Genomic DNA, 26,629 nt, shown 5'->3' with positions numbered 1-26,629 from the left:
GCAACTAGGTGTACCTACTTTTTAATTAAGCTATGCTTTTCGAGGAAATTACTTACTCAAACTTAAACAAAATAATTTACTATAAAGAATAAATCTGTACCTCTCAAATTATGACTTACTTTTTAATTATTTTTTTCAATTACATTGAAAACAAAGCTGAAAACTGATTACTTAGTGGATACTTTGTAGTTTGTGTTGCCCTGAGACCATGGGTAATATAAACAAATATTCTACACATGGACTTGAATTCCTGAAAGATATAATATTATCATTTACGAATCTAGTAGATAATTTATGTTGAAAAAATTGCATAGTTGCATGCGGGCACAGTAATAAATGCAGTAGCGCGACGGGGTGGGGCGCGGGGCGGGGCAGAGCGCGCCGGCGGCGGGGGCAGGCAGTCGCATCGTGACCGCGCGCCGCACCGCGTGTGCGTTCGTTTCGTGCCCGTCGAATTCGCCGCGAACACGGCCGAAAACGAGGGCCAAGCCATGGTGTCCGTGGGCTCGTGGAGGCGCCGCACGCCCGACGACTGCGAGGAGCGCTCCGAGCCCGGCGCCTCCAGCTCCGCCGTGCCGCGCGCGCCGCCGAACTGCGCGCGCTGTCGGAACCACCGGCTCAAGATCGAGCTGAAGGGCCACAAGCGGTACTGCAAGTACCGCAACTGTACTTGCGAGAAGTGTATACTGACGGCTGACCGGCAGCGAGTGATGGCACAACAGACTGCTATGAGGCGTGCCCAGGCGCAGGACGAGGCGCGCGCGCGGGCCGGGATGCAGGCGCTGGGCGTGGAGCTGGAGCAGCCGGAGCCGCCGGTGGTGAAGGCGCCGCGCAGCCCCGCGGTGCCGCCGCCGCGCTCGCTGGGCTCGGCCAGCTGCGACTCGGTCCCGGGCTCGCCCGGAGTGTCCCCGTACGCGCCGCTGCCGCCCTCCATACCGCTGCCGCAAGCGATGCCGCCTCTGCTGCCGCCACAACAGCCGGGTTAGTGATACTTATATTTACAGTGAAGTTATCAATTTAATTTTCATCAAACCCATGTATGCTTTTATATTTACAGTGAAGTTACCAATTTAATTTTTATCAAACCCATGTATGCTTTTGATAGTTTCCGTGGTCCTTTCTATCTTGATCATGATCTTCATTTAAAATATTATAAACATGCGTTTGTCATGTGATGGGATGCAATGTGCAGGTAACCTTTTGATTTATTACAATGAAAGCAATGATTTACCTCTTTATCGTATATTCTCTCATCTTATCAGTTTGATAGGAGCTCCCTTGAGCTGACAACCACCTCTAAAATGAAAGTAATACAATGTCCTACAGTCTCTTATTTCCACAAATGTAAACAAATCTTGGAAGTAACATAAACTTAACTATTTATTTTTAATTTTATTAATTTATGATGAAATAAAATTAAGTCAAATTAGTTATTCTTATTAGCAAATTACTAATACTAAATACAATATCAATCTGAGAAAATTAATCAATTAATCTTATCAATTCTAATACATCGTTAGATGGGATACAAAAATCCAAATATTAAATTTAAAATACCGTATTCATCTCAATGTATTTCCCTGCACTAGTACTATCTTCGCTCGTCTAGGCATTTCATACACGTGGAAGAATGACGTAGGTACTTTAAACTAATATAATTACTATAATACTTGTTCTACAAGTACACCTAGCAATTGTAATGATATAACAATCTTCTGACATAGGTATTACTTAATAAAATAACAGTTAAATAGTTATTCATCTTGCAAATTATTTAGGAATGAAAATTGCACCTCTTTAGTATTAGGCCTATTTAATTATAACGCGGAATATGATACTATACGCATTATAACCATGTTATATCAGTAATAATTAATTTTATGTTAAATAAATAGTTAGATTCTATCTCCTTACTTATTTAACTGATTAAATCAACGGCCTGGTCTATTTAAACTTAATCGCGGATTAATTATTGCCTTCTCCAACTTACGTGGTTTATTATTCGCATGCGACGTTGGTATTAAGTTAGAAATTACTTAGAATAGAATTTAGTTACATTTCTTGCACTTCCGAGATTGATAAAACATTATCATTAGAATTTACTCCAGTGCGCAAATACTCTAGTTTACAAAGTAGCACTTGTAACAGTGCCGAAATATCGGAAACTCGCAAAAACTAATAAACATGGTAAATATCCCGTTTTAAGTTCTAATGATAGCACTAGTAAGTGACCGTGTCAGTTAATCTTCTATCGCTAAGCGTAAAAAAATAAAGAAAATGCATTTAACTATTTTACAGAAGACACGCACAGATATACAAAGATTAGTGTATAAAACACACTGAGATACGTATATGATACAAAATAATAAACTTAAAAGAGTAAATACAAGAACAAAGAAACAGCAAAATTTAAAATAACAGTAAAAATATTATACATAAAATAAAAACAGAAATTAAATAACTATTAGCAAAAACAATTGCGCATGTCCATGTCAAAAGGGCCTGCCTCCATCTCAGCATTGTTGAGCCGTTGAGCGTATGCGCCCAACACTGGTTTACAAATTGCGTAGAGATTTTGGCAAATCCTTTTTATTTAGAGACCCATAGTCCAGTAGTGGTCAGTCACGGATTGATAATGATAAAGTTATTATTATTATAAACAGCCAGTTTGAAATCGTTATCAACAAGATCACCTGTTTATCGAATCGTTTCATTAATGATCGATCGTCCGAATTATCGATAATCGTAATAAAATGCAATCAAAATATATTTATTACATTTAAAGGAAATGTTGACCTACTTTTTAAAATTGGAGATTTATTTTGTAAAAATCGGAAAATGTCTAGACAAAATGTTAGAAAAAAGGCGAACTTAGTAAAAAATTTCAACTTGTATCTAAGCAAGTTACTCGACTAAATGTAAACGAGGCATAATAGATATTTTATTATCCTACATTCGATGCAGACAAAATGATAGATTGATCCTACGTGGGTTGTCGCTAATAAGTTCTAGATTTCCGTGAACTTGTGTATTTTTAGACTTACGACATTTGGGTTTAGCTTTCTTTCATTTTGAATGTTAAACATTTGTTACAAATTGGCAAACTTTGATAGTTGTTTTTCTGTTAATAGGTAACTAGATGATAATTTTGGTCATTAAGCTTTAGTCAAATATTTTTAGTTAGTAGCCAAATGAATGTTTGTGTTTTTGTGAGGTTTACTTAGATACCTAAATATCTTAAAAAAACATTAGTACAGTTTCAAAATAACATAACAAAAAGTTCTTAAAATGGAATACATGTTTAAAACAAAGTGAAGGAAAGTTTTTTTTAGAAACAACACAGTACAAAATGAAACTCTTTGTTAAACTAAGAAAACTTGAAGAAAATATCAAAAGCTGGAACGGCAAAAATCCCGTTTTTCATCCCGAATTTCGCAAATTATTACTTAGTACTGTTTTATCGCAACAAGTTTACCTCTATCTTCCAAAACGGCTGCAACTCCTGTAAGCCCGGATAAACTGTAGATGGAAACCACAAAGGAAACTGCGTTCATAGCGTTACATCGCAATGCGTCTGCGAAGGAAGAGTCCCTCTGTGACTCGAAACTAGTAGAGCGTTTCTCAATAACTATATTTGCGTAAACCGTTATTATAGAAACACATTTTCTTGGTGCTTCTCCATAAGTATTTAATTTGAGACTACATTTACGGGACAAAAGTTACGGGAGAATTTAATATTTGAGAAATAATTTCTTACTTGTATTTGTAGTTATTAGAACATAGTTTAATTAAATACCTACTGTATTTAGTATTCTATTGTATTGGTCATAATTAGTACAGAAACTACAGAATAACATAAATACCAAGGCTTTTTTATGTTGAATTGTTATCACGACCTTAGTTTTATTTCAATAGTTAGTACAAAAATGTATACCTCCATAATTAAGTAAATAGTATTACTTTTGGCTTTTAAAAATCAATATGGTATGAACATGGTAAATATCCCGTCATTAGTTCTAATAATAGTGTTAGTGACCATGTCATTTTAAAAACTTATAAAAATCAATATACCTACATACATTATACGTCAAAAAACAAAGACAATAAATAATAACTCCATAAAAATCCTTTTCGTGAAAATATCCAACCATACTGAACAGTTTCAACTGAACATTTGTGCAATATTATTCTTTACCATATACGCAATATTCGCAGTAACAGTTAAATGGCAATACCCAATCAATATTATCACTTTTCCTGTCACTATTATTTCCATATTTTCATTCCTCCATTTTTTTTTACCCCTAGGTAATATTTACGCGACAGTGGCTCCCCCTATAATGACATAACGAGGTCCACAGATTATACAGACAAATGTGTTATTTATATGTCAATGTCAATTTCTATTGCAAAGAAAATGGGTACATAATTGAGTGAATGTTAATACTCAGTTATTTCTACGGACAGTTTTCATTGTTAGAAATTATAAGTTAAGTTAGTTAAGTTATTTTGTCGATTTGTGCTTTTTAAGTTGATTTTTTTTCTTTCTAACTTTTATAAGACTGAAGTATTGTGTGGGATTGGATTGGGCATAGTATAATTGGGATTTTCGACTTTCCAAATTCTCAGTCGGTAATGATAACGGAGTACCACGTGGTCGGTAAAAGGCTTTACCTTAATTTCAATGAAAATTCTTCAGTTTATAACGCTCAAGGAGTGACAACAAAAGCGACGGTATTTTCCAAATATTATGTAGGTAGATTTAAGTTAACACTGAGTCTTAACCTTACCTAAATTCAACTGTAAGTCGGTATTTAATATTTGACACTAGTCCTCCACAATCTGCTAGTATGGAGAGCACAACTTTATTGTAGAAACTTTGAGATAAAACAAAAGACTTTCCTCTTCAACATTTAGCTCAAAAAGATTGAGAATCTCCACTTAAAACCTCAGTTGCACTGCCAAAAGGTTAAATACGATCTAAATATGTAAATCAAATTAATAAACGATGCAATTAGATTAAATTTAAACACTCTGACGCTATCAATGTCATTTGTATTGACAGAGCAACTGTTATCATTGCATACAAGTTTGATTAAAGCCATGCAGCATTATTAGTTATCTAGATAATATTATTTGAGTTATCAAACAAGATATTTAGTTGCATCTACTTGATTCACTTTTGTTTGACCATAGATAATTTTTGTTTGTTTTTAAGATCTTCTGTGTTGGTTATGGATGAAAAAGGTTAGATATTTGTTTAATCTGTGTTATTTTCTATGAGCTACATGGTATAGATACTATTCTCAACGAATAAAAGAAAAAATCTATGCAGTGCAATGCAATCTTTAATTCTATGGTCTATAAGAACACAACTTTTGATTTGTATTAAACCTAAACCAGAGGGTATAAGTCAGTGCGTCATTTCTACCAATTTAGAAAAAAGAACCGTTTTGTACCGTAAGAAATATCACAAGATAGTAGTAGTTGTAAGTCGTAACACTTCTTGTTGTGAAATCTATCTAATTGGCACCGAAAAGGGTACCAGTTCAGCATGTGCGAGGATCTTGTTCCTGTCATGTCAGTCACAGAAGCTTGTCTCGTCCCGAAGTAACTTGACTGACAAGCTGGTCTTTAAATTCAATTAAAACATTTTCTACATATAGTTTCACATAGTAGTTATAATCTTTCTTTATTTTTGAATAATATTTCTCAAGTAAGGGTATGCGAAAAGCGTCGGCAACGTCGTATTGTCTTAAAATGTGTGAACTCAAAAGCGACGGCCACCCTACTTTTTAGCGGAAAGTTGCGTAAACTCCTTAGAAAATCGTAGTTTCATAAGTTTGAAAGTAATTGATGGAGTACGACCCAAAATAGTGACTATTTTGGGTCAGGGTTTTTGGCAAGGTCGATGGGTACCATAACCTTCCTATGTAAGACCAAAGCCTTGACAAGAAATGTCTGCAAATATTTAAGTTGGCAACTTTTCTTTCTATTAAATGAATTCATTGGAAAGTTTCCTCCTTCCACTTTAATCGTAATTTTTCAATACTAAATAATAATATGGATAATATAATTTGTTGACTATGGTTTTGGATTCTTTTTTATTAACAAATATTTTTATTTTATTTCGTTACACTTTTGCCTTTAAACCGCAGTGTCACTGATCATGATAAAGTTAGGTACAAAAAAATCTTTCTAAAATCTTTGAGTTCTTTTCTTTTTTGAGGAGAACAATCATCTACTGATTTCTTCCGCCTTGGGTGAGACGAGAGAGTGTCAGACTTACTGACTAAATACTACCCCTTCCCGCTCCGAGGTGAAAGAGTTGAACGTTGGATTTACGGACTCAAGGAACGCCTTAAGATAAAGTTAGTAAAACTACTGAATGAATTTTTATTCGGTTTTAACCAGCTGGTAGACTGATATCTGCGGAAGATTTAAGTGTATAACTCGAAAATGTTTTAGGAAAACCTGACTTATGTCTTGGTATCAAGATTTAATTTTAGATGAGCTTGGTAGCAAACCTTATTTATCTATAGTGAATACTTAGTGATAAAATGAACGATATTTGCTTTGTAAATAGGTTGCCTAGTGACAGTTTTGTTATTACTAAGCTACAATAATGTCAGACCTCACAAAAAATCGACGTGAAACAACGCTTGCGTTGTGTGTGAGGTTACCGGAGGCCAAATTACCGTCTTCCCAATCTTCCCAAACCCGATTCCCCAACAACCCTTAAATTCCTAACCCCCAATAGGCCGCAACGCACTTGTAACGCCTCTGGTGTTTCAGATGTTCAGATGTCCAAGACGGCGGTGATTGCTTACCATCAGGTGATCCGTCTGCTCGTTTACCGGATAACATAAAAAAAGCCTCCACCTTAGTGTCTCTCTATAAGGGAGTAAAATAGGGGTATCTCTACTTACCTCCTTAGGGATTAAAAAGACGGCATTGTTCTGTATTTATATGACAAAACACTCCATTTCACCAGATAGCATGAGTTGTAGGAGTATATAGGTAGGTGACCTGAGATAACACAAAATGTTGCATTCATTTTTAATCACTTTGATAATGTTGTTTCAATGGAGATTATTGTTTTGTCGCTCTTGTCAATTGTGGCTGCGAATTATTTTTATACAAAAAATGATGTTCTTGCTTACAGACGTGATGGACGATAAAAAATATGAGTAGAATTTAATAGAAGACTTTATTTAATACTGGATTTTGCCAGCGGCTTCGCCCGTGTTCACACAAACATATCATCAGTCTATTCGTGACAACTGCTGGCCAAATGCCTCTTCTCACACGGAGAAGGTTTGAGCATTAATAATCAGCCTTGCTCAATGCGGGTTGGGATGGCTGGCGTCTGCGTTGAAAAAGCATCCTATCGCCGAAGTCAGTTCATACCCTGTCTGTACAACTACCAAATTTCATAAAAGTACATTCAGTACTTTCAGCGTGATTCAAACATCAAACAAACAAACTTTCACATTTTAATGTTGTGTGATTTAGTACACGTCAAAATTGTTCATGTCTTAAGGGTAGCATAAAATCTGCAAATTGTATAAAAAAGTTACGCTTACTAACACTATTTTACGGAAAAAAAGTAGAACAATATCTAATGTGTTGACCTAGGTCATGTCATGGCCAAAGTTTAAAGAATTTGGGTTACCGCGGTCTGGAAAACAAGTGCGAGTCGGGAAGCTCGGCTAAAATTTTTGTACGACATACATAAATGAACGTTTTTATCAACCACCTTTTAACTAACAGGTACTAAGCGTGAGGAAGCAACTTTAGACCTAAACAAACCCCCATTACCATTAGTTTTAGGTGTCCATTACATGCATAGGATAGGGAAAACAAAAAAAGTCGCTTAATCAGTTCAATACACTCCCGGTGAAAGAAAGAAGCAGTTCTTTCTATTTACTTTCAGTGATCTTTATGTTTAACTTCGAGGTTCCTTATTAAGTAATTTATCTTTGTGTTAAATTTCATTCACAACCTTGCATGAACAGTCTACATTTTAAGGTCACTATGTCCGCACAATACCTATCTCTTTATCACTAACAATTCTATATCATATGACTACCAAAAAAATTATCCGTCTACCGAGAATCTCAGCTCTATCATTAATACAAACATTGACCAATTTCCAACGTGTCGGTTATCTTCCATTTATTTATAAACGTAAACAGTTGACATTGAACCATATTAATACAATCAGATGGTTTGAATTTGTAGCACAACTAATATTCTGACAACAAATAAAACATTTTACGAGTAGCCATAGTCAAACGCCATTATGTTTGCAAAGAAAAAAAAAAGTATGGAATAGACATGTTAAGCATAGACAACATTCTACTCCTTACACAATATTTATGGTCATTGTTGCCATTTATAAAAAAAAAACAAAACAGTTATTTGTTATAATAAAATAGCTATAAAATATTTCAACCTTACCTACATTGAGTTAGTCACTGTGAAGAAATGTGACCAATTGTTCTTTTGCAATAAAATAATTTATTTATAATAAAACCAACATGGTGTTCTTGATTGAAATGTGATTGTAACGGCTGCGCTGTTTGGTTGTTTCTTTCTTTTTTATGTGTTTATGCGTTTGTCTCTTTCTTGCCTTGCGCCCCCTTGCCGAGGGGTGAAGGAATCCGATAGGTCGTAGTAGCAGGGTGAGTAGATTGGGGTGGGGGTGGCAATAAAAACTTAAGCCTATGGGCGGGGCGGGCCTATATTTATGTAAACGGTTTTATGTGGAGGAACGCAAAGAGACGCATGCGTTACGATTGTGAGGCCATTGTAGATGGCGCTCTGGTATTTCTGTAAAAGTTTTCTTTACATTATGTACTTGTAATCTAAAGAAAACTAGTCCCATGTTCACAAAAATGAAGATTTTAATTAGCTATATTATTCTAGCTTATGTTTTATGTAGTTTACTCTTCTTATACTTCATTTCTTCATTCTTTGAACTCAATTTGATCCCAATACGTAGTTTCATATGGAGAAGAACGATTTTCCGTTTTCCGTATCCCAGGAAATAACCTCTTCTAAAGAAGGCATCTAATATAGGTACTACTTTTTAGAAACTGCTTCTATTACAAAAAAAATTGTGAATCCTATCCTATGAGTAGGAAATCTCTAAGTAGTTACTAGTCTTAGTAGAATATCTGTCGTCATAGACACATGTCTAAAAACCCGTACAAATATCAATAAATAAACGAACCTTCTCAAAAGTTAGATTTGACAAACTTTCAACGTTCAAAATGCTACATTTTTCCGTCTGATCCGATCCTTAGTTGTTGCTGAACGAATGAGTTTCAACGAATGAACTAAGTTTGGGTGAAATTTAAAGGGGAGTCCCACTAAACAAGGTTGCGTTTCCGTCAATACGTGTCTAGGGTTGGCAGTTCTATGTATAGGTAACTAGTTTGTTTTGTTCGGTTCACGGGGTGTGGGTCAGGTCAGGGTTGTCTCGGAATGTGTCTGGATTTTTTTTTGTAACAGTGTAATATTTTTGTAATATCCATGAAGTTTATGGAGTGATGATAGGTTCTGAGTTTCTGTGAAAGATAGGTCTGTGTTTTGGTAGCAGATTGATCATATTTAAACTGGTAAAAATAACAACTAGCTCAGTGTTCCTCTAAAAGTGTTGGTATCAAAAATAAGAACACATAGAAAAAACTTGTACTGTACTGTACTGGACAGTCGTTCTGTCGTCGCCGCGTCGCATCTTGTCTCGTAGAATGCTGCTCATGAATATAAAAGCCTCTAGCTTAGCTTAACTAGTCGAGTGACGTGAGTTAGCTGATAATATATTAATTAATGTATTCTTTTTACTTGAAAAACAAAGTTTTCATTACATTTCTACAATACCTCTTAAACCTTGAGTACATAGAACGTAATCAATAACTGACTTCAACCACCATAATCCATTTTCTTCGAATCATTGAGAGTACTAAGACACTCCCTTAAGCCGTAACGTGTCCATAAAACACACACATACTAACCTTTGTCAAATACCATTAATATAACACATGGGTACTCACACAATAACAAGACTTTCATCTTGACATAAAATCATGAGGATTTGACTACAAACGGCGATACTAACTGTAAGCTATATTTGTCATCCATTTCTCTGTAACTACTTAACATTTAATTTATTTTCACTTGCAATAAAGTTTTGCAAAAAGAGTATTAGGTAGTGACACCCCTAGCGCGAACGTTTGATGTTTTACGATCGCAGTGCTCGTCATTAAACTTCCCTATTTCGGACGGATCGCGTAGGGCTGTCACTCACAACTTAGGGTGGATCTATAAAGGCTGAATGTGCATGTGTTTGACTTTGCCGCCATTAAATATTCGAGTATTATTTTGATGTACCATTTGCTGGTCTTTGAATGAAGTTTCAATAGTTTCTATGTTACTTTGATCTGTTTTAAAGAGAGAATTATAATAAAATTGACAGTTTTCATATTAAAGAAGTTTATTTTATATTCTCTGTATGCTAGCTTTCCGCGTCCGGCCTCAAGTGGGTACGAGATATGATCTTTAATCGATTCGTCGCGTTATCGGTTCGAAATCAGGTTTTAAGGCATTTAATCGGAGTCTGTACTTGTGGATTATGTTTGTTAATTATCTCACTGTTTCTGATAAACAGAACAATTCTAGACTCTGTTTTACTTTCCAAAAAATACTAAATAAGATGTAACTACTTATTTAATTTTTATTTTTTTTTCATGTATAGTATGATAATCTAATGTGTTGCCGTATGTATTCTGAGATGTTTTATTATATTATGTAACTATCAAAAAAGTAAAGTTACCTAACGTATCATAATTATCAAACATCAGAATAGATTTTTTTAATTTTTTTGCATAAAACATTTTGTTTTTCGCTAGTAAGAGTTTGTCAACCCTAAAGGTAGGGGTGAGAATTTTACGTGCCCCCGTATTTCGGGCAGTAGCGCGAACGGGCAAGGTCGGTATAATAAGTAAATATAAACATACATAGCTACCAAACATACAATTTCTTTGTTTTACCACCCGACTTCTCTTGTGTTGAGAACAATACTTTTGTAGTGGAATATTTTTAAATTTAAACTAAAGGGTGCTTCATTTTTGATGATGTGTAAATGTGACTAGGTTGGATGCTTGTCGCTTCCAACCGGCTTATCTAGAAGTCATTGGGGGAGGCCTATGTTCAGCATTGGACGTCTTATAGCTGATATGATGATGATGACGATGAAATGTGACTTGAACTGCCGCACTCAGAGACATTTAATAATTACTTAAACTATTCCTTAGTAACGATTTTGTTCCGAAAACAATTACTAAGAACTGGCTTAAGTAACCATTAAATGACTCTGAGTACGACAATAAAGTGGATATACTGAGTTCGTTCGTTGAATTAAATTACTAACTAGTTATCATCAGCAACTCATGACAGTCCACTGTGGCTTTCTCCACAAACATTAATAACAATAAACCTAATCCGTATCTCAAATCAATCTAAATTCTCAATCTCTAGTCTCTCTTCCAAATTTTAATTTAAATGCTAATGTAAAAACGATAGCTTGTTCGTGTCAACCCTAGAGGTAGGGTTGAAAATGTTATGATCCCTGTATTTCGGGCACTAGGTAGTATTCTCACAAGGTCGGGGTGAACTCGATCTAGGATCAACATTTTTGTCTTAGTACTTTAGTATTAGAACCTTTTGGGATAGAAACTTTTTAGTGAGATTGGAGATTGGAAGGGTATTATGAAGTGGAGATAGTTGTCTTGTTTATTGTTTTTTTTGAATAATTTTTTGAAATAAGTGTCTGACTTTAGTAATTGACAGGGATTTAGTTGTTGACAGGTTATTTTTAGAAAATATTTGCTGTTATGTCGTATACAGGATGGTGAGAATCGAGATATCTATACATATTAAATAAAAATAAGGAGTACCAATGTTTATTTTATGTAATAATAACTAGTTGTAATCAACTGCTTAGGTAGAGCTGATCATGCATGAATAACCCGAAAACTAAAACGATTAAAATTATAAAAACAAAAATAAGTTGTAGCGTTTTTCAGGAGCGTTCCGTTTACACCCTATTCATTACATTTAAAATTATTATCTATGTAGGTCTTGCCTATTATAGTCTGACAGTATGTCTATAAGCATATACACGTATACTGTCTATGTATATCTTTGTATGTATATGTGATGCATTGTCTATTTAATCTAGTACATAGTTACATAATACTGATAGAGTACAATATATTAGTGATAAAGATACTCGTGTCATTTAGATATACATAAGCACATACATACTTTTTATAGATATATAGAATCTTTATAGTAAGCATATTATAAATGCGTTAGATAGACAAGTTGTATGTTTGTTATTCTGACGAATAATACTACTGGACAGATTTGGATGAGGTACAGAGATTATTAGTCTGGAATAACACATTTACATGGGGTATTTTTTTATCGTTAGAACGCGGGGTAAACCAAAGGCAGAAGCTGGTAATATTATAAATGTATAACTTAGTTAGAATGTATGAAATGAATTCACGTATGTTTGTGACTCTTTTATTCGGCACGAATGGACCAGCTCGACCGGACGGATACCGCAGCTTTACCGAAAACCGACGTAAAACAACCGCTGGCTTTGTTTTGTTGTGTGAGTAAGGTTACCATGAGCCCAATTACACCCCGTCCGTCCCAATCTTCCCAATCGCCGATTCCCCAACAACCCTTTTGGGGTTTAGGGATTAAATCCCTACGCCGGCAACGCACTAGTAATGCATCTGGTGTTTCGGGTGTCCATGGGCGGCGGCAATTGCTTACCATCAGGTGATCCGTTTGCTCGTTTACTGCCTTATACCATCAAAACAAAGTCTGCCGAAAGGATTGGGATGAAATTAAGCGCAGAAGTACTAATGAAATAACACTAAGGTATTTTTATGTTTCCCTGGTACCACGAGCGAAACTGGTGGCAAAGGTTAGTTTTTATAAACGTGTATAATAATTATTACACTATAATAAGTATAAGGTAATTGTTTTTAATTACTTTTATAATATTCTAATAGTCACAATTTAATTTCTTACAGGATTGTAATAAAATATATAAGTAAGGATAAGTATTCTTTACACACATTATAATATGTATGTAGGTAATTTGATACATCAAGTATAGTTTCATAAATAAATTAAATACAGTAATAAATTCTCTATTTTGTATAGGTATCTAATGGGAGTTATGACTGATTATCTTAAGGTAAGCTTCTACAGGCCCGCATCGTACGCATCGCACGCATCGTACGCATTCCGTATGACATCAGTACGTATCGCATGTAGACATTGCTGATGATGCGGTCCGTACGATGCGGATCAGTGGACGCAGTCTAAGTTTCTATACAATACATACTAAAATCCGTTGCGTGCAATGCGTCCGATGCGGGCCTGTGGACGCTTACCTTTAGTCGACTTTTATAACTCCCACGGGTAGAGAAGGAATGGCGTCAAATAAATGAATTTTGAAATAGAAAAAACGTTATAATGCCAATTCCCTTTTCAAATAAATGTGTGAATAAAAAAAAGTGCAGATATTCCTGGCAGATATATTCTGCGTTCCTTTTTCAAACAATGTTGCCTTTGTTTGTTTTGACGTAAGTTGTAAACTTCTGGACGTCTTTGCGACCCTGGTACCTAGTACAATGAGTTTGTTTCAATTAGAACCGAATTTGAGATTTTGTGGTTACAAATCTTGGTATGTTGATATTTTATTACGAACTTTATTAAAGAACGTAAAATATAGTCTGGTCTGCGGTAATTTTTTTATATGTCGTGTAATTTTCTTTTTTCTTTTTTAATTTTGGATTAAAGTTTGGATTAGTGTGGCCTTAAATCTGAACTCGCTAAACTCTTACGTTTGATGGCGAGAGGCGCTCACTACATAATTTTATTACATAAAAAAAAACAATTAGGTACAATGCAATCCAAATTATGCTTACCATACTTAAATCCAAATAATACTTAAATCTAAATTAGTGTTTTTGTTATAAAAAAAAAATATCTGACTTTCTAAATATTCTTCCCAAACAAGATTCGGCCTTTTAATATTAAAATTTTAATGTAAAATGTCTTATGTCTAAGCACATACTTTTCCCATATTAAATTCAAAAACCTTCATAGTCCTTGAGCCAACCGTCGGCAGTTTTCTATATTACCCAATTACCCTTATTTTATTTTAAGGGGGAGGGAGTAAGAGTTTTTAATACGGTATTTCAATCCGCATTACCTCCTCAGCAGATCAATAAAGTGTCAACCGTATTGAATTCAGTCAAGATCCGTATAAATCCCTATCCCAAACTCCGGGAAAACAGATTCGCAGTAAAAACTAGAACTGGCATATAGCCAGTGGATTCAAGTGTATCTATAGAAAAGTAAAAACTTTTTAGGTACCCTAAATTAGTATTTGAGGTCGTAAAATGAAGGCTGGTTTTAATAAAACTATAGTATTTTCTAGAACAGTGGTTCCAAATAGACAAAATATGGACCGCGTAGTTAAAAAAATAAAACTAAAAAATATACAAGTAAACAGATCTGTCCATTAGATACCACGGATGAAGCTAGAATTAAATTTATATCAAAGGAGACAATTGAGAAGAGCAACTGCCTTCAAAACCGTACCCGTAAAAAATCGGGTTTGTTTGACCCAGGGTGTGGGACAGAGGTGTACAATACGACACGTTATGCCACTGTACAATGTACACCCAGTTTTCACAATTTCTGTTGTGAGTCCCATATAATAGGTGGTTAGCCTATTGCCATATACCGGGCACATTTCTCTCTCACTATTGAGAAATTTTCGAAAAACCGAAAGCAAAAAAAATACATCCGACTCGGCCAACGAGGCAGTCCTACTTATTTCTTTAACTCCTTAACCTCCAGATATTTAACTATGTTCATCTATCAGTTTACTAAATAGGTCCGTTTTTCTATTAGCGTGTGGGAAATCAATTATATCGCCGATAAATATGATTAACTGGCTGTCTGCCATTTATTACGCAGGTAATTAAGTGCTTCTAACAATTCCTGCATTTTTATTGATTGTATTTACATATTATTATTTGTTATTGACACTATGTCTCATCTGTGACTTCACCTATATATGGAAACTCCATTAGACAAATTAATCACTCCTGATTGATTAATTTGTCTAATAGAGTTTCAACTTTATTCCCCTTGTTGTAAGGTCGAGATCCTTTTGTGTAGACGCAGCCCTACAGGTCAAGTTTCGGTAGGTTCCTGTTCCTTATTGGGCGGGAGGAAACGCCCGGGTGTCATCACTGTGAGGACCGCCCGGAGGACACGGTAGAACATACGGTGGCGGTGTGCCCTGCGTGGGCTGAGCACCGCCAAGTCCTCAGGGATGTGGTCGGCGACGGCGACCTCTCGCGTCCGGCACTGGTTCAGGCCATGGTGCGGAGCGAGAGGGACTGGGATGCCGTCTCCTCCTTCTGCGAAGCAGTCATGCTAGCTAAGGAGGAGGCGGGGCGCGTGAGAGAACAAACCTCCTCACGCCCCAGCCGTCGCGAGGGACAGTCCGGGCGTCGGGGATCGCGAGACGATCTCCGGCCACCGTAAGTGCGGGCCTGCGGACGGCGAGCAAGGGTAGCTCACCGCCCGAACAGAACCAGACCCGTGCGTGCGGCGCGTCGCGTTCCGCGCGCGCCTCAAAGAGCCATCAGACCACCACAGATGGGGCCCAGTAGGGCTGATGCCTGATCCGGAGCTGCGGACTACCTAGCGGGTTTACCGGGGCTCCGGCTCGAAAAGCAGGAGAAGGAACGGGGTGGTTTTTAGTCAGTAAGAGTCTGACACTCCCTCTCGCCTCGCCCAAGGCGAGAAAAGTCATTGGATGATTTTCCCCCTCAAAAAAAAAAAAAAAAAAAGCCCTACAGGTCAGGTTACTCCAATTTGGCTAATTACTGTAATTGATATTCAACTTTATGTTTGTTGTGATATGGTCGAAAATACATTGGAGCTGGTTATTCCGTGATGTTACAACCAATTATGTATTGCAGATTCGATTGTAATTTGACTTGCATTAGTCTAGGCTAATTAAAAAACATTAGCTATTATCACCCGGTTCCGTCCGATCGGTTTTTTGTTTATTTATCTCGTAAAATTAAGAGCCTATGTCACTCTCTGAAAAATAAGCTTTCCAAAAGTGAAAGAATTATTACAATCGGTCCAGTAATTTCGGAGTATACTCGATACAAACAGACAGACAGAAAGTATTTTCTTTTCATACTGTTAGTTAGTACAGCTTTGTTTTGTTTTTCACCATAGTGTTGCTATTGTTTCTGAATGCTTCAAGTCAAATTACCCAGTTAAACAATTTATAGAAGTAGTTAATTTCAAGATAATTATCCACTGTTGAATTTAAATTAAGTTATTAGTTGATTGTCTAACACTATACTGCTATTATAACCAATTTACTTAAAAAACTATTGTTTTTTAAACACCCTGTTCCTTTACTTACTTTTTTATATTTCGTCGGCGTAACGTTTTTAGGGTTAACTTTAAAAGTAATAATACGCATTGACTTCAATTTCCACACAGAATAGTTCTTTGTTAAATCTTTAGGTTTGGGTGTGAGGTGTGCATAGGTCCAGGAGGCTATTCCTCCTGGACCTATGGCCTGAACTCTGGAGCAGGTCTAATTAGAGGACTCAGTGCCCCTTATCGGTGCTGAAGGTGGCCATCAGGGTGGTTTTAGTGAGGTAAAAATACCAGACTCCCTAGTTCTTCTCCCTAAAAAGATAGGCGCCTTTTTAGGTTTCACCCCGTCAACAAAAAAAAGGTCAACGAGGAAATCCTAATGCCAGTTTTTTAAAGAAAAGACGAAAGAAAAAGGACAATATATTGATCACAAATATGATAAAATGTAATGGAACCCGCATTACATTTCGCAGTAGCCTGTTGCTCAGCCACTCTGCTAAACACACAAAATTGTATGACAACGGCACGAACCAAGAGTCCGTGGAGAAGTAATCTATAATATAAAAATAAGTTGGGTTTTCCTTCCTGACGCTATAACTCCAGAACGCACAAACCGATTTCCACGGTTTTGCATTCGTTGGAAAGGTCTGGGCTCCGTGAGGTTTATAGCAAAGAAATTTCAGGAAAAAATTCAAGAGTAAAGCAGGAAAACAGGGAAAATCATTGGTGGCGAAACGGAGTTCGCCGGGTTTGCTAGTTATTAATAAAAAAACACACACAAACAAACATTAATTTAACTCTATAATGAATCTAACCAAACATTTTATAACTTTATAACCATTTCGAGGTCGAAAAATCAACAATAAAAATGGTTTTAGAACATTATAACTTACCTATATAAGTATAGCGTTAAAATCATTGTTATTTGGAGCACTTTCATTATTTAAAAACGAATATAAACCATAGCGTTATTAAAATAAAGATTATTATAAGTATTCGGAGAGTGAATTCAAGTTTTTATTACCTAAGTTTTATGGTAACCTGAATATTTGTGGCAATACTTTAAACATACAGGCGTTTTAGTGATTTAGTATTGAGAAAGGTTATGGGTAATTGTTATGCGCCATGTTTTTTTTTTTGTAAATCGTGTAGCAGGCTGTTTAGGAACGGTTTTAGAGTGCTTTATCACCAGAGATGTGCTATGTAGCTATGCTACGAAGATGTAATAGCTAAGCTGTGAAACTATGTGACCGATTCCACTAATACTATTTGATGTAGTTGTACGAGGAAAATGCGCAGTTTCAGTATGCGATGTATTTATATTGGAGAAACCATCCATAGCACAAAACATAGCACAAAACAGAGCTTAGCTGTGTCCAATTTCAACAGTGCTAAGCTATGTGTACCATTGAATATGATTGGTGGAAGCCAAACGCATCTACAGCAACGAAGCGTAGCACATCTCTAGTGCAAAAGCAACCCCCTACCACAAGCTCAACAGAACTTTAAAAGAGTTACAAAGAAAAAAATAAATACAAAATCTTTATCAAACACCCCTACAATATGATTTACGGGCTCCCACACCGAGCCTAGTGCAGCAGAAAAAATAGTCCTAACTTGGCATCGTCCCGGAGTTACAAATCAAACAGAATATATAGGTTATAAAAGTGCAACAAGTATTTGCAGTGCTCACATGCAGCCCGAACGTATCCCCACTTGGTTTTATGGCCTATAAACAGTCTTTACGACTGTCAGGATAATACCCATTCGGCTAAAAGGGTTTCGACCACTCCACAAACTTATAGATATATAGGTATATTCTGGTAATTAAAAATGTCTGGATACAAAATAATCTGAAGTTCCATCATTGTCTTTTGGTGAATTAGAGTGAAACTTCTTTTGTGTAACCTTCGCTTGCTTAGTGGTCCAAGTTTGATCGCAGTCGCAGTTCAGATATCGAAGTCCTTGGAGACTATTTCCATTCATTGCATGTATGAGAGAATAATATGTGTTTTAAACGCGTAATATTGTTTTCTCACTCACCCCTTTTTACATGGGACTTATAACACAAATGGTGAAGAGTGATTGTACATTGTTTAGCGGCATTATGTGTCGTAATGTGCATCTCGGCCTACCCCTTCAGGGATAATAGGCGTGACGTTGATTGATATTTATTTAATTTATTTCTTTACCTTATATTTACATTAAAATAGATTTTTTTTTCACCAACTTCATCTGCGGCCTTTTCCACCCTCGTGGATAACGTGATTGTCATAAGAAGTGGTGCAAATTTTCAGGTCTTCACGTTAATGAAAATAGGGTAAATAAATAAAATTAGTTACGTATTTTTTATTTTCTTACGTTAACAAATACTTTCGAAGATATGTCGATTTGAAATATCGCGTGACGTCACTTCTAGGTACATTTTGTACGTAGAAATGACGTATTTGCTCACACTCCTTGATCCTCCTAATAAAAGTTTTATTTTATCTAAGTATTGTTATCTTATATGACAAAATAAAGAAATACGTGTCTAATATTTTTCATTGCCTAACTGGCGGACTAAATAGATTTTTAATTTTCAAACCCCGTCATCATCCCAATTATCTTTCGTGATGGCATGGTACAAGTAACCTACTACCACATATTTGTACCAAGAATACACATTTTACCCATTCCCACCAGTAGCTATAGTTCCGTATAATAGGCAGATAATCCTATTGTAACCGGGCAATCATCCAGAATCAGTTTTCGTTTTTCAATATCCGCAATTCATTGCAGTTACATAGATTCTGGACATGTGCCAGGTGCGTCGATCCGCGTGTTATCCTAATCCCTTTTTATCATGTGACTAATATTTAACCGGTGAAAAGTGGGTGTTGTATACAACTTTGCTTAACCTTTTGGTGAAAAACGGGCGTGTTGTTACGTTGTTTACAGCTAGTTGTAAATTTTATGAACGAGTCTGAAGTGTCGGAGCTTTGTAGGCGATTCCCATCGTTTCTATTTCTGGTAAACTAACATTTCTAGTGTATTTATGAAGCTAGGTGTTGATGTGACAATCGTTGTCGGTATTGAAGTGTTATTCCATACGTACATATCCTCACGCCTGTCTCCCATTCGGATATGCAGAGATAATGGCACGCCAATTGCTACGAATCTTACATACCTCTTTCGCTTCATTTACAGTCATCAGTATTTTCATGTATGCCCGTCGGTTAAGGGTACTTTCAGTTGGGTCCTTTAATATATTGCAGATCTGATCTCTATTTTTATTTTTATTAAATCTTTCATACATCATTACTACGTGTCCAAAGATACTATTCCACCATCTTTCAATTATCATTTTGACACTATTCACGAAATTACTTTGCTGACAATTGAAAATCATATCAGTCTTCTTTGTGACATTAATCAGCCACACTTACCCAACCTCTGCAACTCCCATAAAGGCAGGTTCTACAATAGAATCATGTCTGTCATTAAAAGTTTCCATTAAGATGTTGACATGTAATAATTTCAACGCCATCATGAAATATAATCGTTATTACATCTTTAAATGTCTGCACAACCATTTTTACTTTTAATTTCTCACACACAAATCTGTTTTATTGTAAACATTCCACTGTTTCTTTGTTTTATTCGTGCTATAACCATATTAATTAGTTTCGATATCTCTAACGCGAGTTTTTATTCAAATCGTGTATTAATTTGTACGAGAAAACACGCCGTTTGTATGATACATTACAGTTTCCGAATAATTTTCGCTAACTAACTTCAGTATAAAAAGTAGATTCCATTTTTGCAGTATAATGAACAACAAACTCGTAAATGCGTACAGAGAGCAGCTCTGTGTTTCATTTGTTTTCCCCGCCACAACAAAAGCGTATCGGTGCACATAATTATATGTCTGCATGCCGTTTATGAGTTACGTGGCGCATAAATGTGACTTATCTTACGATAAAATGTTCTCATTTTAACGCCGACGATCTCCCTTTGTACGTTTTTGCCATCACCCATTAAATTCAACGCCGCCACTCACTAGAACAGTAAAAGTCACTCAAAACCCCGCAAGTCTCCACAGAACTTACGTCGCCAGGTTTAAGTTAACCATCCCTAATAAAACCTATGCGTTTCTCACCGAAACCTGGCCGTATACTTGCAGGAGTGGATCATAAACGCCCCACACTACATGCGAAGCCAAAAAGTCCAAAAACAAATAGCTTCATATATAATTATACAAGAAATAAAACGCAGGTTTATTACTGTGTGGTTTATTCGTTTTATGACCTCCCAGGATCGCATTGGATAGACGTCAGTTGGGAGCCTAGACGTCGTAAATAAGTATGAAATATGATAATTGCGAAATTCTTCAATATATTACGATTTAAACATTGATGATTCGCCTGACGTTTTGTAGGGCCATAACTCGGTTGTTCGCGGAATCTGCGGACGCGCGCCGTCTTGCTCGCACCCTGCGCTCGCGCCACCTAAGCTAACGCACAAAGCCTTTTGAGATCCCTCGATATTGTGTTTCATGCACTCAATATATTTTTGTTTGCTTTTTTAAATGGCTGTATTGTATGACATTAGTTTTGCGCACTAATATCACGGGAAACTCGTATTTTATTGTGATATATGTTTATTAGCTGTCAAATTGACTTGTATGTAAATAAGTGCACTGATTTTTTATTTATTTATTTATTTAAAGGATTTTTTAATATCACTTCAGATTAGCTGAAAGATTTAATGTTTCACCAATCATTATTTTATCGATAGCATTTTTTTTAAGTGGGGAAAATCGTCCAATGACTTAATCATTTCTCCTTTAGGTCAAAGGAGAGAAGATCTTCTCAGAGGATTTCAAAGGAGCAAAGTGCAAATCGTAAAATTGGCGAAGTCTAAATGGATATGGCGATAAAACAATACAACAGCACAGGAGCTGTGCTGTTTAAAAATTTTCAAAGAGTCACAGAAGATACTTCTACTTATACATAATCTCACACCTGTCTCTCATTGGGGTAGGCAGAGACAATAGAATACCAATTGCAAAACACCTCTTTCGCTTCCTTAACCGTCATTAGTCTTTTCATGCATAGTGCAGTGCAATAGTAGTACCCTTAACTTAAGATACTTCTATTGCACTGATTAAACATCCTAGTAAAGAAAACACATTTCAACCTAGACAAAAAAGTAGAAAAACAACAGAAAAGTAAGTAACAAGAAACGAGCATAACGCGAAATACAAGATTTAATTAATCAACTAACACGACATTTGCAACATTAAACCTTAGTTACGTTCAGATAAGGACTAACTAATTAATTTTTTACGACCATGTACACAATTAGCATAGGATACGGTGATTGATGCTGCCCGCCGATTAAAAGTCGTCGCTAATTACGTGTGACGATATAACGCACAACACTGATTAAATTATTCCATCGTGTTTACTTTATACGGGGAGATTAGGACGGTTTATTACTTCAGGAGTTATGGTAAGAGGTCAGTGGGTCCTATAGACGTCCAATGGTGTGACACTAGGTAATTCCCTATTGGACGAATAACGATAGGTCCTCACTAGCCATACCTATCTGGTTCCGGAGCTGCGGATTGTCTAGCGGGTTACCAGGCGCTCGAAAAGCAGGAGTAGGAACGGGGTGGTTTATAGTTACTAAGAGTCTGACATTCCTCTCGCCTCGCCCAAGGCCGGTAGAAGTTATTGGATGATATTCCCCTTCAAAAAAAGATAATTTGGTGAGGAATAATATATTAAACCCCGTTGTTAGGAGTTTTTGATGCTGTACGAGTAGCAGAAGTGATTGAAAGTGTGGAGATTAGAAGGCGCTGGGCGCTGTCTACAAGCATTTGATAGGATCGAGTCTATAACTGCAAACCATACATGATTACAATACTAAGCTTAATGAAAAATACGACTGCTGGGTCTGGGGTCTCGGGTTTGCTTTTCGAAGGAAGGTATTACTGGGTTTCTTTCGGTTTTTCAAAATTCCATCTGTTAAGGAAATTGTTGTAAAATCCATTGTAATAATGGACAGATTATATCGTCTGAAATATCATATTGGCAGTGACGTATTTAAATAACCGCTTAACAACAATGTAGATAAGGTGTAATATAATTCTTGACCTACAGATAGTGACAGTAGCCGAAACGACTCGACGAAATTAGTGCATTTTGTATATTACATATATCTTATCGGTGACGATAGCTTATCGTTGTATAATGCGCGAGTATGCAGACCATGTCCGCCCGTAATATTCCAAAATAAATATTGTAAAGGCTAATACGTTAGAGGTTAGGTAGGTCAAGGTATTCGTTGTTCTTTCGTTTTGTCTTTGAAAATTGTATTTGTCCTCTCCTTGAGTCAATGTACGGTATTGACATTGATAGTTAGCAAATTGTTATCATTTTCTTTAGGTATATATTTGATGGATCGGCGTTTGGCCACTATCTCGCCTGGTGGTAAGCGATGATGCGTCCTACTAGAGCACGTCTGCCCATGAGTAACACATATCAGTTTAAGTAGCCACTGCTGACCAAAGGCATCTTCTCGCACGGAGAAGGCTTGAGCATTAATCACCGCGCTTATTTAATGCCGTTTGGTGACTTCAAACTTATAAATTGGAAATTAAGCTCAGGTTTTCTGACGATAATGTTCCTTTACTAAATGTCACTTTTAAGGAAGCAGAGCAGTACCCTTAGTATTAGTTTGCTTTACGTGTTAACGATGGACGGCGCTCTGATTGGCCGGTACGAATGAACCAACCAATCAGAGCGCCGAATGCGGTTTCGTTTCGATTTCGTTAAACGTATCAAAACTCGTACTAAGGGTACTGTTTGTTGTTCACCTACTTTTCAATAACACTAAAACAAATACGACTACTCCTAAATTAGACTCATAATATCCTTATTAGGGCATCATCCAAACCTCCTGCTTTCCCAATCAAACAGTACATGCCTTTAGCAATCTCCCTAGACCAATGAGGAAGTATTAACATATGTGTTAATGGCCAATATAAATGCAATATACAGTTCTAGAGATCATCTATTGACTATCACTGGAGATATAGACGTGTGAGCATAATAAAATTTAAATTATAATGTGGTTGACCATTGATAGCGGAACTCTGTGGTTAGAACCGTAGACAACATCTGGCTTAGGCATAATACACAACGATCATTGCGCGATTAAAAAAAAAGAAACAAAAATTATCTGTGGTGGTAATATTTGAAATTTTATTCCGTTTGTTGTTTTTAGAGTGCTATAGGCGAAAATTATTATTAATTATTAAATAATTAATATTGTTAAAGGTCAGTAAATGCCACAAAATGACATATGGAGATGTGTAATTCAATTAGGTGTGCGAGAGTGATTATTGCAATGCTTCTGCCGCGTTATTGTTTAATAAACATTTTATTTAAATTAATTGTTTCAAGCCCGCTGGCCTGTCTTGGCCTTATATTCACTCCCTTGATGTGAACCCAATGAAACAGTTATGTATCTCTTTTATAAATGTGTTTTTTCAGAAAAGAGGAGGCTGTTGTAATTAAACACTCATCGAGAGTCCTGCAATTCTTATTCTTACTAGGTACATGTAATTTTCTTTTTTTCATCTTTTCATTATTTCGGTTTTTAGAATATAAGATAATTGAACTAACAATCAAGATAGATAACCGATTTTAATCCAAATTTTCTGGATGGATTTAGGTTTAATAGAACTGTACCCTTACTATGAGTTTGCTTTACGTTTAAAGTAAAACGAAACGAGAGCGCGTTCGGTGTTCTGATTGGCCGGCTCGAATAAACCAACCAATCAGAGCGCCGAACGCTCTCTTTACTAAGGATACTGAATGTCAAAAAATCGATTTTATTTTAAAAATTTGAATTGACATTGTTATTTAATTTCGACGAACAGTCTATCAAAGATTCTAGAAGCCAGATATATTAAAAAACCGTCATCAATAATGGAACCAGGACCATATAAAACAATAACACACCAACAGAACGTTGAGTTATCCATAGTTATAATTAACGTGACGTCTAGATAACCTAATTTACAATGTCTGTAAACAAATATCTGACAAATGGCTGTAAGAAGTTACTTTATAGGCTTGAACTTAGTTAATTTGAGGTCAATTATAAATATAACTACACTATACATAGATGCGATTTATGACTGCCTGTCTTTTACCTTGATCCTTGATGCTTTTGAGGTTACCTTACTGTAGGTAAGTGCTTAAATTCATAGTGATCTGATGTTTGTCTACCGAGAGGATAGAAAACTCAATGCTTACTTACATCTAAGTAGTATTAAGTGTGGGAAAGCCATGCTTCGGCACGAATGGGCTGATTCGACCGGATTGATACCACGGCCTCACAGAAAACCGACGTGAAACAACGCTTGCGTTGTGTTTCGTTGTGTGAGTAAAACTACCGGTGGCCCAATCCCCAACAACCTTTAAATTCCTAACCCCAAAGGGGCCGGCAACGCAATTGCAACACCTTTGGTATTTTGGGTGTCCATGCTGTGGCGGCGATTGCTTACCATCAGGTGATCTGTCTGTTCGTTTATCGGCTTGTTACATAAAAAAACTATGCCAATGGTATAAATCTGTATTATAATATGTGCAGTAATTGTGCAATGCATGTTTGTGAGTTTCTTACTACTAAACAGCTGAAGCCATTTTGATGCATTTGTCAAAAGGATAGATTGAGACGGCCAGGTACTGACTAAAAATTCGAAATTATAACCAAAAAGTTAGTTTTGTAGTGTATGTTTTTTATGTTGGTTTTTATGACTAATAATGTAAAAACGGCTGGTCGGATTAGCATGTAATTTGGCACACAAATGAACCAAAACAGGACGCTTGCGCCGCCGGACGTAGGTACTAAATTTACGGAAAATCGTTACTTGTATTTAAATTTTCTTCCGTTCTAATTAAAAAAAGGTTTAGATTATTCAAATGATTGTAGGGTATGCCTATTTAAAAACCTATGTGGAATAAATTTATTATGTACCACCTCCCATAAAGCAAATACCCCCAATAATATGTCATACATGAGTTTCGTTTGAACGCGTGACACTTTACGGGGAGCGCGAGACCTTACAAACTACGGCTGCTACGGCCCTCTATTTCTCAATTGCCAACTGTCCACATTTTAATGTGCCACTTTGTGAGCGCTTAGTTATAACTTATCTACACCTTTGTACTCATAATATTATTAGGCAGGGCTGATATTTTGTATCACAGTATGGTCTCGGATTCGACTCTCGGGTCGGGAAAAGTATTACAGGGACGTATTCGGTTTTTCAAAAATGTCTCATTAGTAGCAGGGTGTCTGGAACAGTGCCCTGTATATCGTAATAGACTCACCCACTATTACATGTAACCTATAACACAAATGGTGAAAAGTAAGTGTACATAGTACAAGGGCAATACGTGCACCTCTGTCTACTTTTATAAAACGCGTGACGATACATCTACTAAAGCTACGTTTATCTTAAAAATATTATTGATACAGCACACAGACATACAACCACACATGACTACATTTCCACACACAATTCTGGAACCGCCGTGATGCCCAAAGGGTCTGAACATGCACCATGTAAGAAGTCATTACGACTTTTGTGAATTTTAAATTTACTTTTAAAATGTATTGTTAAATTCGGCACGGACTACAGAAAGTGAAAATGCTTAATGGATTCAAGATCATACATAAAACCGAGCCTGTTATGCCCAAGGGGGCTGGACAGAGGTGTAAAGACACCACTTTTGATATTTTTTATGTAGGTAATAATTGAATTCATAATTCTCTGTAATGAATCGAAGTTGAATTGATTTCGGTTTCGTGATATTTAATTGTGAATTCATTAATTTATTGTTCTTTATAAAGGTTTTAAGCATAATTTACATACACCTTTCTAAAATCAGGCAGGTTAGGCAGGGCCGTAAATGGGTGTCATGTGTATGTGAACTTCTATGTTTGTAAACGCACCTACGACACAAGAGAAAATCCAAGTATAGGGCAACGTTATTTTAAATAAATATGAAAAAAAATCTGTAAGTAGCCCTTTATTTTTCATTAACTA

At 36.3% G+C, this 26,629-nt stretch overlaps 1 protein-coding gene across 1 annotated transcript in view; it reads left to right on the top strand.

Moving 5' to 3' along the window:
• Positions 1–224: 224 nt before the first annotated feature.
• LOC118275260 (protein doublesex) overlaps positions 225–26,629 on the top strand; it is a 185,670-nt gene continuing 159,265 nt past the window's right edge. The window contains 1 exon segment of the mRNA XM_035593145.2: positions 225–981. Within this exon segment, the coding sequence (XP_035449038.2) occupies positions 492–981 (490 nt within the window). The 5' untranslated portion in view covers positions 225–491.

Source organism: Spodoptera frugiperda, chromosome 8 (genome assembly GCF_023101765.2).
Source record: "Spodoptera frugiperda isolate SF20-4 chromosome 8, AGI-APGP_CSIRO_Sfru_2.0, whole genome shotgun sequence".
NCBI classification, from domain to species: Eukaryota; Metazoa; Arthropoda; class Insecta; order Lepidoptera; family Noctuidae; genus Spodoptera; species Spodoptera frugiperda.
The sequence above is the reverse complement of the archived record's forward strand: the minus strand, read 5'-3'. Positions and strand labels throughout refer to the sequence as shown.